Source organism: Oncorhynchus clarkii, chromosome 31 (assembly GCF_045791955.1).
Source record: "Oncorhynchus clarkii lewisi isolate Uvic-CL-2024 chromosome 31, UVic_Ocla_1.0, whole genome shotgun sequence".
In the NCBI taxonomy this organism is placed as follows: Eukaryota; Metazoa; Chordata; class Actinopteri; order Salmoniformes; family Salmonidae; genus Oncorhynchus; species Oncorhynchus clarkii.
Genome location: NC_092177.1, coordinates 34,286,315 through 34,300,990, shown reverse-complemented (window position 1 = coordinate 34,300,990; position 14,676 = coordinate 34,286,315). Strand labels below are relative to the sequence as shown.

The 14,676-nt window shown below is 45.9% G+C and overlaps 1 protein-coding gene across 3 annotated transcripts in view; it reads left to right on the top strand.

Annotated features, from left to right (window-relative positions):
* LOC139391176 (AFG2 AAA ATPase homolog A) overlaps window positions 1-14,676 on the top strand; it is a 123,422-nt gene that overhangs the window by 23,748 nt on the left and 84,998 nt on the right. For all 3 annotated transcript variants that reach the window (XM_071138750.1, XM_071138749.1, XM_071138751.1), the window contains exons 12-15: window positions 2,409-2,618; window positions 5,133-5,186; window positions 5,567-5,646; window positions 8,608-8,734. In XM_071138750.1, coding sequence (XP_070994851.1) covers window positions 2,409-2,618; window positions 5,133-5,186; window positions 5,567-5,646; window positions 8,608-8,734 — 471 coding nt within the window. The remainder of the gene's footprint in view (window positions 1-2,408; window positions 2,619-5,132; window positions 5,187-5,566; window positions 5,647-8,607; window positions 8,735-14,676) is intronic.

Genomic DNA, 14,676 nt, shown 5'->3' with positions numbered 1-14,676 from the left:
GTCAGTTCTCCTTCCTCCTAATGCTCCTCTGCACTGAGCTCACCCCGAGACATTCAGTTCTTGCGGCCAGTTCCTGGAAACAAAAGATGGGCTTGAGTTTTTTTCCTTCCCTCAGTGCACTGCAGCTGAAGGGTTGGCTGCAGAGCTCCGACTTGATTATATCCATATGAGTGCAAAACATTTGTTTCTAATCCATTTATATAAGAAACTTTCAGTGGAGCCAGGCCTGGCGAGAGCAAGAGCAGAGCACACCTCTCTCTCTCAGGCCGACCGGACCTTTTAATGTTTGGATCTGGCAGCTGCAGCCGAGAGCTCCGTTCCCCTTTTTCGACTTCCTCTCCTCTCCAAGTTCTTGTCTGGAGAAGTACCCACCACAACTACTGTCGCACCCGCCCTCCTCTCCCACATCCCAGGCAACCCCATCAAAGCCCGGGCCCTAAGAGGCCCCTTGTAAACTTCAGACAACAACAGTAAAAGATAATAACTGGGTCTCGGAGAGAGAAAAAGAGGCAGGGGGAGTAAAATCAACGAAGCAAGGTGTGACTCAAACTGCACCCTCTAATTGTACATCCGCCGTGTTCGTGACAAAAGCACCTTGCAATGATGCTTTTTTTATTTTTTTTTACTGTTATTTTGTCTGCAGAAAACTTGAACAGAAACACAACAAAATAGGTTCAGGGGGAGAAAAGGGGTATAAATCTTTGCTGTGCACATCTGCTGCTAGCCTGGTAGGGTAGAGGCACCTGAAGCTGCCTGATTGATTTACACCCCATAGATTCTGGCAAGGGGAAGCTGTGCCTCTCTCTTTCTCTCGCTTTCTCTTGTCTCTTGCTCTCTCCTTCCACGCTCTCTCCCAGTCTCCCTTTCACCATCTATATCTCTCGCTCTCTCTCTCTCCTCACCCACCGTCCTCTCTCCATCTATCTCTCTATCTATAAATTGTTCAACGTGTGGTATTTACAGTATGTGGCCGGACGCCAAGTTTCCATTGGGTGCTCTGTTCCCGGGAGACGGCGCCGGTGGCCTGGGATGTGTTACTTCGGACAGAGAAAGGGGGGAGGGAGAGAGAGGTGGAGATGGAAGGAGAGAGATGGTGAGAAGGAGAGCGAAAGAGGAAAAGTCATGCTGATGTCATGAAAGGGGGAGGAAAGGGCGGCTTATTGCTCTGTCCAACCCCTGCTCTCCTTATTGCTCTGTCCAACCCCTGCTCTCCTTATTTCTCTGTCCAACCCCCGCTCTCCTTATTGCTCTGTCCAACCCCTGCTCTCCTTATTGCTCTGTCCAACCCCTGCTCTCCTTATTGCTCTGTCCAACCCCTGCTCTCCTTATTGCTCTGTCCAACCCCTGCTCTCCTTATTGCTCTGTCCAACCCCTGCTCTCTTTATTGCTCTGTCCAACCCCTGCTCTCCTTATTGCTCTGTCCAACCCCTGCTCTCCTTATTGCTCTGTCCAACCCCTGCTCTCCTTATTGCTCTGTCCAACCCCTGCTCTCTTTATTGCTCTGTCCAACCCCTGCTCTCCTTATTGCTCTGTCCAACCCCTGCTCTCCTTATTGCTCTGTCCAACCCCTGCTCTCCTTATTGCTCTGTCCAACCCCTGCTCTCCTTATTGCTCTGTCCAACCCCTGCTCTCCTTATTGCTCTGTCCAACCCCTGCTCTCCTTATTGCTCTGTCCAACCCCTGCTCTCCTTATTGCTCTGTCCAACCCCTGCTCTCCTTATTGCTCTGTCCAACCCCTGCTCTCCTTATTGCTCTGTCCAACCCCTGCTCTCCTTATTGCTCTGTCCAACCCCTGCTCTCCTTATTGCTCTGTCCAACCCCTGCTCTCCTTATCGGTTTTATCTCCCTGGAGTCGCGCGCCTCTGCCCATCATCCGTCAAAGTGGCAGCTGCTGTCCGACTCTCTGTGTTGTCTGCTGAGTCACTCTCCGCCCAGATCTGGCCCAATGCTTTTCCTGTCGTGTATCTCAACTAGTTATTGTACTGTATTATTCCAAATCATTTGCCCAGAGCAAAAATACAAACAGTATTTCAGTGATTGCAGTAATTACAGCTGTAGAGAGAAATAAACACTGCACACAGAACCCACAACTTTCTTGCCATAATAAGGATGTTACTTTTGACTTGGAAAACTTTTTATCCTCTCAAACCTGGGTTTTCTTGAAGCTACCATAACACCGCTAGATACCAAGCCCCATTGAAACTGCCATCCTATACAGCCCATTAGGGACATCTCTCTTTCCATTGTCTATAAAACTTCTGTATCTAGGAACACATATTCTTGTCCAAATGGTTTGACTGTCTCCCTTGCTGACTGTCTCCCTTGCTGACTGTCTCCCTTGCTGACTGTTTCCCTTGCTGACTGTTTCCCTTGCTGACTGTTTCCCTTGCTGACTGTTTCCCTTGCAGGTTCGCTGGTCGGACGTGGGAGGCATGGAGCAGGTGAAGCTGAAACTGAAGCAGGCGGTGGAGTGGCCCCTCAGGCACCCTGAGGCCTTCACCCGCATGGGCATCCAGCCCCCTAAAGGGGTGCTCCTCTACGGGCCCCCAGGCTGCTCCAAGACCATGATCGCCAAGGCTCTGGCCAATGAGAGCGGACTCAACTTTCTCGCCATCAAGGTGATGGTCATTTAACATTGGATTGTTGCCAGCATTCTCTCCAAATGGTCAATGTATGGGCAGGGAGGTGTCCTTTTTACACCTACAAGTTACCATAAATCCCACCCCTGTAATGCATACTTTTGTAATGCATCAGTTTTGCAGTTGCATCGCCTTTAAGCACAGTTCCTTTAGTTATGGCTGACCTAGCATGGACCGTTGTCGTTTCCACAACATTAAGTAACTAATGCTACAACTATAGCTAGTAACACTATCACCACATTTTTCTGTTGTCCCAAAAATACTTTGCGGGTCTCCCGAGTGTCGCAGCGGTCTAAGGCAATGGGGTTGGATCCCAGGCTGTGTCACAACCGGCTGTGAACGGGAGTCCCATAGGGAGGCGCACAATTGGTCCAGCGTCTTCTGGGTTTGGCGGAGGGTTTGGCAGAGGGGGGCTTTACTCGGCTCATCGCGCTCTACTGACTCCTTGTGGCGGGCCGGGCACCTGCAAGCTGACTTCGGTCATCAGTTCAACGGTGCTTCCAGGTTAAGCGAGTGCGTGTTGAGAAGCGCGGCTTGGCAGGTCATGTTTCGGGGGACGCTTGACTCGACTTTCGCCTCTCCCGAACCCGTTGGGGAGTTGCAGCAATGAGACAAGATCGTAATCACAAAATTGGGGAGAAATACTTAGCCATGCCTATTTACATATACCAGCAGCCATTCCCTTGTCTTTAACCCAGTTAAAAAACAAAGGGATATGTCCCTGATTCTCTCAAGGACCTCAGACTCTCTGGCTTCCTTGGAGGCAGACCTCTAGGCCTCCTCACTTGACCCCTCCGACCCTGTCTTTGTCCTCTTCAATCATCACCCCATCCTCTCTACCCCCCTCTCCCTCCACCCCAATTCAACACTCGCCCCTACACCTTCCTTCTCCCTACCCCTCGCCCTGCTCTGTCCAAGCCTCTTGATGGAGATTGATTGATCAGCTCAGCAATCGTTGATTGGCGCTTATTTTGGAAGCTGTTGCCGGGTGCAATGGGGTCGTGACAGAAGCTGTCAGCCAGCCTGATTTAGAGGGGGTCAGTGGTAAAATATGGTGGATAGGCTGTTATATTAGCAAGAAAAGACAGACTGTAAAAGTCTCTCAAAAGGGGCTATTTTTCTCGTAGATGTTGTTTGGGAATAAAGTCCAGGCTAGTACTTTTACAATTACAAAATCATGACGTACTTTCCCCTAGTGTGTTGGTAGCTTTGACTCTGATACATTATCCGTGCTTTACTATACTTTATACTACTTCTGTCTTGTACAGTAAAACCCTAACACTTCATTATCATGTTGTCCCACACACCTATTTTTTTATTTAACCTTAATTTAACTTGGCAAGTCAGTTAAGAGCAAATTCTTATTTACAATGACGGCCTACCCTGGCCAAAGCTGGAAGACGCTGGGCCAATTGTGCTCCGCCCTATGGGACTCCCAATCACGGACGGTTGTGATACAGGATCGAACCAGGGTCTGTAGTGACGCCTCTAGCACTGAGATACAGTGCCTTAGACCCCTGCGCCACACGGAAGCCAATAGAGGCATTTATCTAATACATAGCTACATAGAAATGTACCTACACTAAACAAAAATATAAACACAACATGTAAAGTGTTGGTTTCCATATGCACAAACACCTTATTTATCTCCAATATTGTGCACAAATTTGTTTACATCCCTGTTAGTGAGCAATTCTCCTTTGCCAAGATAATCTATCCAATCCACCTGACAGGTGTGACATATCAAGAAGTTGATTGTATTTATTTATTTGATTTAACCTTAATTTAACTTAAACAGCATGATCATTACACAGGTGCATCTTGTGCTGCGGGCAATAAAAGGACACTTTAAAATGTGCTGTTTTAGCTGGTAAAATAAACACACTTCATACATTATCAAGCCCAGACCCGGCCTGGCCACACCACCACAGAGGAACTAGGGATAAATGAGTCCACAACGCTGTTGTGTTCTGAGGAGACAAAAGGGCTGCCGTTTAAGTGTTGTGTCCCTGCCTGCTCAGAGGTGTTGAAAAGGGTGGATTGCAGGGGAAGGAAGTGCGTCCTGACGGCCTGAGGGGATGTTTATCTGCCTCGGATGGAGGGTGCAGAGTGGCCACAGCAGCTTTACTTACCCTACCTCCTTGGTCCTCTTTGCCTTCATTCTCAATTATTGTTTTTTTTTTTTTTTTTTTCTCCCTTCCCCTCTATCCCTTAAATAACTATCCCTTTCATGTCTGAAAGATTTCTTGCCGGGCTGTTAATAACTTCTCAGTGGTTTGTTCATTGTTGTTTTGGTGTGTTCCTGTCAGAAATTAGTGGTGAGGCTAGCTTGTAGTTAGGTAAACAGTGTTATTAGGTGTATCATTAGTGTTTATATTGATATTAATAGTTGTACTGTATAACTACGGTCCAAGGTTTTCCCTCGTATGGAACACTCCTGGTCCTATAATGAATCACTGGACTGGAGAACCAACTTCCCTCTGTCTCTTTCAGGGTCCAGAGTTACTGAGTAAATATGTAGGGGAGTCTGAGAGAGCTGTCAGAGAGGTGAGTACCAGGACAACTTTCATTGTCTGTCATACAGTACACCCAATACACTGAATATGTGGACTACTTACATTTAAAATAAATAGATTTAATATTCTACAGCAGAGGTGTCAAACTCATTCCACAGAGGGCCGAGTGTCCGCAGGTTTTGGGTTTTTCCTTTCAATTCAGACCTAGACAACCAGATGAGGGGAGATTCTTACTAATTAGTGACCTTAATTCATCAGTCAAGTACAAGGGTGGAGCGAAGACCCACGGACACTCGGCCCTCCGTGGAATGAGTTTGACACATGTTCTACAGTACAATGTATATGCAGAATCGGGGTCTACTATATATTAATGCGTGTCTCTCTATATATGTTGGCATATGCCAATACCAGTTGTTTAGGAAGGCCAGAGCTGTCGCACCCTCCATTGTGTTCTTCGATGAGATTGACGCTCTTGCTGGAGAAAGAGGAAGGTAGGTATTTCTTCTCAGAAATGAGAACAATGACTCTTTCAATGACTGACTGTCTATAGTCCCCCAAGTCTGTACAATAATTACACTGATAAAGCCGGCTGTAGAGTTCCCATGGAGACAGTTCACTAGCGCACGCACACCCGCATGCACACACGAGCATGCACATACACACTGACAAACAGAAGAGCCAGTCTGTCCGGAGGCGCCTCAATGGGATGGCACTGGGAACATCTGTGGCTTCAGGAAGAAGAAAAAAGGGACAGAGAGAGGACACAGGCCGCGGCAGACAAGCGCTTCATTGTGCACGCCACAGCAGATGGGGGAAGCTAAATATGAGGCTTACTTCCCGATAAACCCCCACTGAAAGTCAGTGGTTTAGGACCAGACAAAAGACCACTCCCGATATGGTTCAAACATGGCCTTCTCTCAAGCCTAATTGGACAGAGCCTGGGATTGGTCACAGTGTCTATTCTTTCCAAAACCATTTTGCCATTTAGTGCATGTAGGGTGACATTTTGTGTCTGCTGAAGTACTTGCAATACTTGAAGTGGGATTTAGCTCCAAACTTCTCTTATGATGTCCATGAGATCACAAAACTAAACAGTGTGCATAACTCATACATGCGATTCAACTGCGACCTGCAGTGTCATATGGCCCAAGTCGGAAGTCGGAAGTTTACATACACCTTAGCCAAATACATTTGAACTCAGTTTTTCACAATTCCTAACATTTAATCCAAGTAAAAATTCCCTGTTTTAGGTGAGTTAGGATCAGCACCATATTTTAAGAATGTGAAAGGTCAGAGCTTTTATTTATTTAATCACATTCCCAGTGGGTCAGAAGTTTACATACACTCAATTAGTATTTGATAGCATTGCCTTTAAATTGTTTAACTTGGGTCAAACGTTTCGGGTAGCCTTCCATAAGCGTCCCACAATAAGTTGGGTGAATTTTGGCCCATTCCTCCTGACAGCTGGTGTAACTGAGTCAGGTTTGTAGGCCTCCTTGCTCGCACACGCTTTTTCAGTTCTGCCCACAAATTTTATATAGGATTGAGGTGAGGGCTTTGTGATGGCCACTCCAATACCTTGACTTTGTTGTCCTTAAGCCATTTTACCACAACTTTGTAAGTATGCTTTGGGTCATTGTCCATTTGGAAGACCCATTTGCAACCAAGCTTTAACTTCCTGACTGATGTCTTGAGATGTTGCCTCAATATATCCACTTAATTGTCCTTCCTCATGATGTCACCTATTTTGTGAAGTGCACCAGTCCCTCCTGCAGCAAAGCACCCCCACAACATGATGCTGCCACCCCCGTGCTTCACCGTTGGGATGGTGTTCTTCGGCTTGCAAGCCTCCCCCTTTTTCCTCCAAACATAACGATGGTCATTATGGCCAAACAGTTCTATTTTTGTTTCCTCGGACCAGAGGACATTTCTACAAAATGTATGATCTTTGTCCCCATGTGCAAATCGTAGTCTGTCTCTTTTATGGCGGTTTTGGCGCAGTGGCTTCATCCTTGCTGAGCGGCCTTTCAGCTTATGTCGATATAGGACTCGTTTTACTGTGGATATAGATACTTTTGTACCTGTTTCCTCCAGCATCTTCACAAGGTCCTTTGCTTTTGTTCTGAGATAAATTTGCACTTTTCGTACCAGAGTACGTTCATCTCTAGGAGACAGAATGCGTCTCTTTTCTGAGCGGTATGATGACTGCGTGGTCCCATGTTGTTTATACTTGCGTACTATTGTTTGTACAGATGAACGTGGTACCTTCAGGCATTTGGAAATTGCTCCCAAGGATGAACTAGACTTGTGGAGGTCTAAACATTTTTTTCTGAGGTCTTGGCTAATTTCTTTAGATTTTCCCATGATGTCAAGCAAAGAGTTTGAAGGTAGGCCTTGAAATACATCCACAGGTACACCACCAATTGACTCAAATTATGTCAATTAGCTTATCAGACGCTTCTAAAGCCATGACATCATTTTCTGGAATTCTCCAAGCTGTTTAAAGGCACAGTCAACTTAGTGTATGTAAACTTCTGACCCACTGGAATTGTGATACAGTGAATTATTAGTGCAATAATCTGTCTGTAAACAATTGTTGGAAAAATTACTTGTCATGCACACAGTAATGTCCTAACTGACTTTCCAAAACTATAGTTTGTTAACAAGAAATGTGTGGAGTGGTTGAAAAACAAGTTTTAATGACTCCAACCTAAGTGTATGTAAACTTCCGACATCAACTGTATATATATCAGCTAGGGGGTCAATTTAAGTCAACTCAGGAATGGACTGGATATGGTATTCGACCTGACAAAATGCCCCACTTACACTAGAGATTTTCTAATTTAACTGCATGCCCGAATTGACCGGATTGTATGCAATTCTTTGACCCCTGCCTTTCAAATTTGCTTGATGCAGGGGCGTCTGTCGGGATGAGTTTTCTGATACTGAGACAGAGAAAAGAAGATCGAGAGAGACCGTTGGAGACTGGCGAATAAAGAGAAAGGGGAGAGGGGGAAAAGAAGGGAGGCATTGGGTTCATAGAGAATGAAAGAGAAAGGTGGAAGCAGCATGGCAGATTTCTCTCTTAGTCGCAAGGCCTCTTCCTCCCAGGGTCATAACACAGTGACAGGTCTCTTTTGTGTTCCTCTGAGGCCTTGTCTGTGGTAATGACGTGTGGCACTTCCGCTGGCCCTGTGAACAGCGACAGAGAGAGAGCGTGTGTGTCTCACAGAGGTGGGGAGCAGAAACAGGAGGGAAAGACACTACACTGCTATGGAAAATAAACACCTTACTATTTCTCAGTGCAGGGACTGGGACATGACAACTTGAACAGACACATTTTTGGTTAAAGGTCTTTTCATATCTCCCTTCTCTCCTCCCCCTGCCACCCCCCCCCCCACCCACCTCTCCATTTGTACTCCCCCTCCTCTCTCTCCCCTTCGCTCTCTCAGCTCCTCTGGGTCTGGTGGCGTAGGGGACCGGGTCCTGGCCCAGCTCCTGACAGAGATGGACGGCATCGAGCAACTCAGGGACGTCACCGTGCTGGCTGCCACCAACCGGCCCGACATGATAGATAAGGTAGATCCAGCAGAGTTCCTTTTCTCTCTCTCTCTCTCTCTCTCTCTCTCTCTCTCTCTCTCTCTCTCTCCTTCTTATCCTCCATGTATCTCTTAATGAAACTTCATGAGTGCTGATCAAAGACAGAGCCTGGGCCCTGTCAAAGCACACCCAGGAAAAAGGGCCTGGCGCTACACAGGCACTATAGGCTTTTACAGCTTGCTCTATCTCATTCTCGCTCTCTGTAGCCTTCCCTCTTTTCCGTCTTCCTCTCTCCTCCATTTATGTATGCACTTGCTGCTTATGAACATACTCTGCTTTCTGAAATGTAATCGTCTCTCTGCTCTTATCAGAAAGTAAGAGTGATTAGGAGGGGAAAACTTAAAACTGAAGATATCCTTTAGTCCAGTGCCGAGGGGGAACTTCCTCTTGCTCCCACTTTGCCAGGTGGCTGCTGAGGCCCCATGGTGGGATAAACCCTCATAGTGCTTCCTTATGGACAGCTGAACAGCTGGAAGTCTCCTCCAGGGCCACTGGTGGAGAATTGACACATCCCTGGCCTGCCTAGCAACTGAAGACCATTTCCTTCCTTCCTCCTCCCCTGCTACTGCCTGGCCTGCCACTCCAAGCCCTGTGGGCAGTTGGGGTTCGAGCCCCTGGGGGGGGTGCATGAGAAACCCCAGGCATCCTCAGCAGCCCCACCAAGCCAACCCTGCTGCTGCTGTCAGGAAGCAGGGATCCCAGACAGCTGAGAAATCAGATTAGCCTGCCCCCCCCCTACCAAGGGGTTAGTAGGGGGTGCTATTTGAATGCAAAACACATTAGGCGTGATGGGAAACGCAAGCCGCCAAATGGAGCGGCACTTTCTATGGTCCCCCTTCCCTTGGTCTGGCACCCTACTTACACACCACCACCACCCCCAAACTGTCAACACACAGGAGTATGCAGCCATTTCCATGAGAATGGCAGGATATGATGAGACAAATGAAGATTAATGGGATGTTTGGGTGTCAATGAGGCACATTGTCGGCAGATTGATGGAGCACAGGGACTTCTTAGTTTGATGGACCGAGTGGGGGGGGGAGAAAGACAGGGAGTATGCATGTACTTATGGGGCATAATGTAGTTTGGGTGGGTCTGCTTTTGTCTCTCAGCCACTAACAGAGTCAAGTGTCTACTTCCTACTTATCTACCTCCTTAAGCCAGCCTTTAGAACTGGCTCCACAGTGGAAAGGGAGCTTGTCTTTCTCTCACAAATAATTCCAACAAATACAGCTTAGACTGTTTACACAACCTGTTTGTGTTAAATAACTATCACTTTCATACCGATAAATAATCATACAAAATTCCCACAGTTCAACAGGCGATTGTATTGCACCAATCGCCCCATCCCGCCTTTGACCCATTTTGAGTCTCCTGTGACGATTGATGAGTGGCACTATTCTATTTACCCAGCCTGCTTTGGAGAAGAGCCCCCTAGCCTTGTGTCACTCTGTTTTTGTAGCAGCTGTCCATCTAAAACAGCCCCCCCCCCCCCCCCCCCCGACCCACCCCTTCACACACATGTGCACACTTTTTCCTTGAGGAAGGATACTGTTGTTTTGTTGTTCTACTGAATAGCCTATTTAACATAATATGTGTCGAGCTCCCACCCTTCTATCAGGAGGTGGGAATGCTACAGTATATGTGATTACTGCCAGATGGAGTTTGTTTTTAACCAGAAGTTACCGACTGGGCTCTTATCAGGTCTGGGGATAACAGATGTGTGGTGTTTCATGCTTCTTTTAATAATCCCCTCCCTCCAATCAACACATGGCTTGTGTAGTTTATTTTGTGAACAGGAGATGGCGCCACATCAGGTACTGTTCCGCCATAAACAATTATGTCGAGCTATTAGTCCTGTGGACTTTTGTTTTACATATTTTATTATAAACATGTTAGCATTTTGCTGGATCCATTGGCTATTAGGTTGTTCTACACAATTACATTTAGCATTCTACGATGGCAAGAGGGAAGGCTAAGGCCTATGAGTGCAAAAATAAAGGCACGCATGCAGGAGATTGCAAAGTTATGCTCGAGGTTGGAACCCCAACACATACTGCCCTCAGACACATTTAGTTTTCTCTGAACACTGTACTTTTACACAGTCTGCATGTCACCATTGGTAATTGGTATGCCTCCCTTGTGCATCTTGAAAGAGTCCTTATCAGCGTTTTAATCTGCGGCCTAATACTTGCAGCTTCCCAAAGAGCCGTGTTTAAACCTCCAAAATGGACCAAACTACCCCCCCCCCCCCCCCCCCAGTAATTTAAAATTTGCCACACAAGATTGCAAAATGACGGAATCTGACCCCTCTCACCTTTTCTTCTCAGAACTTTGTTAATAACCGTAGGGTGGGAAAAAGGTTCATAACTAATTGCATGTCTCCTAGTGTCTTTAAGGGGGAACGAAAAAAACTGAAAGCAAAGGTTTTTAATTTGAAAACTCCACCACCACATCTCAACATTGGTCATGCCTTGTGTTTGCTAATGTTTTAGAGGATCTGGACTTGAGCTGTTGATTTTATATGCAAACAGACACACGACTGCAGAATATGAGATCACTGAACATCTGTCAGTATTTTTCAAGCCAATGGTCAACGTTGGACATTTCTAATCGTAATCAGAGTCTAATTGCCCTAGTCTGTAATTTGTGGGCCAGTTTGTAAATATGTGAATATGAGCCTTTATTTCTAGCTCCAGGTTCCCAAGCCTATAAAAAGCCCTTAGCCACAAATGTGCCTTGACCTTTTTAATAAAGTTTCTTGTAGTCTTTGGTGTATCGGTGAAAAGTATTGTATCAGAGTTGCCTGCTGACGCCAATTTTGTTTTGCCTTGGAAACCTACCACACCGCCAATCACCATTCAACCAGATGGCATTCCCAGACATCCCATCATAGACTTTGCTTTTAAGTGCCATTGTTTTGGGCGACAGAAGTGCATTTAGTCTTTGAAACAAGAACAGTCTGTTGTGAAAATGTGTCTTCAACTCTTCATTGACCTTTGACCAGACGTAAACATTCTCACGTTTTATAAATATGTCTCCTTTGGCTCTTCACTCCAACATGGGGAACTATCAACTATATCCACCTAGCAGACACTGGTCATGGGTGACTCTCACTGTTTGAATGATGCACTCCTCCTGTGTTGCCACTCATCCAACAGAAGCCTACTTGGGCCCAACCTTGACCTGGCAAGAAATCAATATTAGCTAAAAGAGCGCAGTAATAAGCCCTCCAGTCAAAACAGGCCATATTTTATTGTGTTTTGGTTATCTTCCCCGAAGCTTTACCTATTTTTCTATCCGTTTCTCTTTCTTGTTCTATCCCTCTTTCTCTGCCTCACTGCCTCTCTCTCACTCTATCTCTGTCTCTCACTCAAGGTGAGCCAACCATGATGGAATTTCTATTTGTGCTGTCTTAAAGGATTAGAGTTCATTCACTGTTTTCCTGACTGTACACTTCTCAATAGGGTGGTGCTGCACAGCACAGGATGTCTCTCTGAAAGCTTGGCTGTCAATGTTATTTCAAAGTATTAGTATCTCTGTTTACTGGTAAATGATACAGCATTTTACTCCAATTCTCACTCTTTCGCCTGTCGAAATCAGTTACGTGAAAAGACACCAGCTACAGATGTAGCTCAGTGGCAAACGAAAACAAATTAGAGATTTTGCGTGTGTGTGTGCGTGTGTGTGCGTGTGTGTGCGTGTGTGTGTGTGTGTGTGTGTGTGTGTCTCTCCGGGCAACGGGATACCAGCAGGGGAGGGATGAGCTCTGGGAGGAGATGGGTGGGGGTGGGGTTTATCCCCAGGCAAGTATCAAACTTCAAGGGCTGTATTAGTGTCAGATTACACAGTGTACGTTTTAGAATACCATCAAGCAAATCAACAGAACCCGAGCAAATCAGCGTATTTTCACTGTAGTAGAACTGACAACATCAGTCAAGCCCCCGCCAGGATACCAAAAACTCTGATCACGCCATGCACCAAATTACGCTGATTTAAATGCATAATTATGAGGACAGTTTAATGCGATTCATCACATTTTTGCTCCTTTTCATGCGGTGGCAGTGTATTAAATATAGTCCTGGTCGTTGCATGCTTCTTTTCAACTTGAAAGGCGGTTGATGATGTGCTCTCCACATTGGGAGTAGCAGAGCATGCATAGAAAATACAAAATACTAAATGACAATGAACTAATACGCACATTCCACTTCCACCGGCTGCTCCTCTGTTTTGGTGAGTGAGAGAGAGGGAGGGTGAGGGAGACATCTCCAGCGTGTGTCGTCTTGCCTCTTGGCGAGCAGAGACCACCAGGGCCTTGGAATGCTTTCAGTTCAGGAAATCTCGTTTATTCTCATAAATGCTGTGCCTAAACCCCTCCACAATCCCACTGGAGAGCTTCTCTTCTCATCCCCGCTCTCTCATTGGAGCTTTGTCGAGTCTAACGGGAAATGTATAAATCAATGTACTCATTGAGGTGTAGGTTTTTAGGTTTAAAGTACATATACCATGGTACATGTTGAGGTGAAGGTCTACTTCTTTTGCTGTGAAGTCTTGAGGTGACGAGTGGAGCGCACGTTAGACTAGTGTAGCATTTAGTGCTAAGACTGTGGTAACATTGAGCGACCCTTTCCTTCTCTTGCATTTGGTGTATTTGTGCATAGAAGAGAAAGCGTCTTGTTGTCCCATTTAATTCACTTCACTTTAAGCCTCAGGAGTACAGTGGAAGTTTGGGCTTGGTATTTTCAAGAGGGCAGGGACCTTATTTGACTGCACATTTGAGACGTGCAAAGACAAAAACACCTAAACGACCCCACTCTTCCCTACTTCCCAGTGCTCCCCACACTAACAGCCAGGGAGCTGGGAGCTGCATGACTCATCAGTCCTCACCTCCATCATACGGCCATAGATCCAGGTCCACAGCAGCCCAACAGGGGACCTGGGAGGGGCTACCTCCTAATAACACCGCCTTTGTGTTTCTCCAAAAGCCCCCCAGAATAGATCACCCTGGCCGGGGGATCCCGACACCACATTAAGAGGCGCTTACAGGTGGATTAGGTGTAAGTTTGGGGGATTTAAATGGGAGCGGGGTATTGTAACATGCGACTGGGGGTATTGCTGTCCATTCATAAACGGGACAGGTTAGTGCTAGTGCTGTTTGGGCAGCTAACAAATGAGCTATTATCTGAGCGACGATTTGGAGGCGCTGCCGGAGAGATGGTAACGGTATCCCAAAGTATATCCTCAATCAGCCCAGTCATCTTCATCAAGATTTATCATCAAGATTTAAGTTACCCATTGTAAGTGAAATTAAATCAAACCAAGCCTCTTCTGCGAGGCCCATTTGGCTGTCAGAGCGGGAGTAATGTTTCTGTGTTCTGGAGCTGTATATATCTTACTGCTGGTTAACTACACTCTCCTTCATATGTATTTGGACAGTCACCTTTTATTTGAGGTTATTCTAATCTGTTTTACCATTTAGAAATAAACACTTTATGTATCTAGTCCCCCCATTTGAAGAAGTCAACAGTATTTGGACAAATTCACTTAGTGTATTAAAGTAGACAAAAGTTTTGTATTTGGCCCCATATCCCTAAACCAAGCGTGTAACTCTACAAACTTGTTGGATGCGTTTGCGGTTTGTTTTGGTTGTGTTAGGAATTATGTTTTGCCCAATAGGAACCGAATAGTGAATCATGTGTTTTTATTGTAAGTAGAAGCTGTTTCTGAACACTTTTACATTCATGTGGATGCTACCATGATTATTAATAAGCATACAGAGGCACAAAGATACTTCTCAAAAAAATGCTAACCTGCCCTGTCATTGGTAATGGTGAGTGGTTAACATGTTTTGTTGTAGCCTCTGAACGGCATCTCACTCATCATCATTCCTGATTAATTCATGATTTTTCTTAATCATGGCA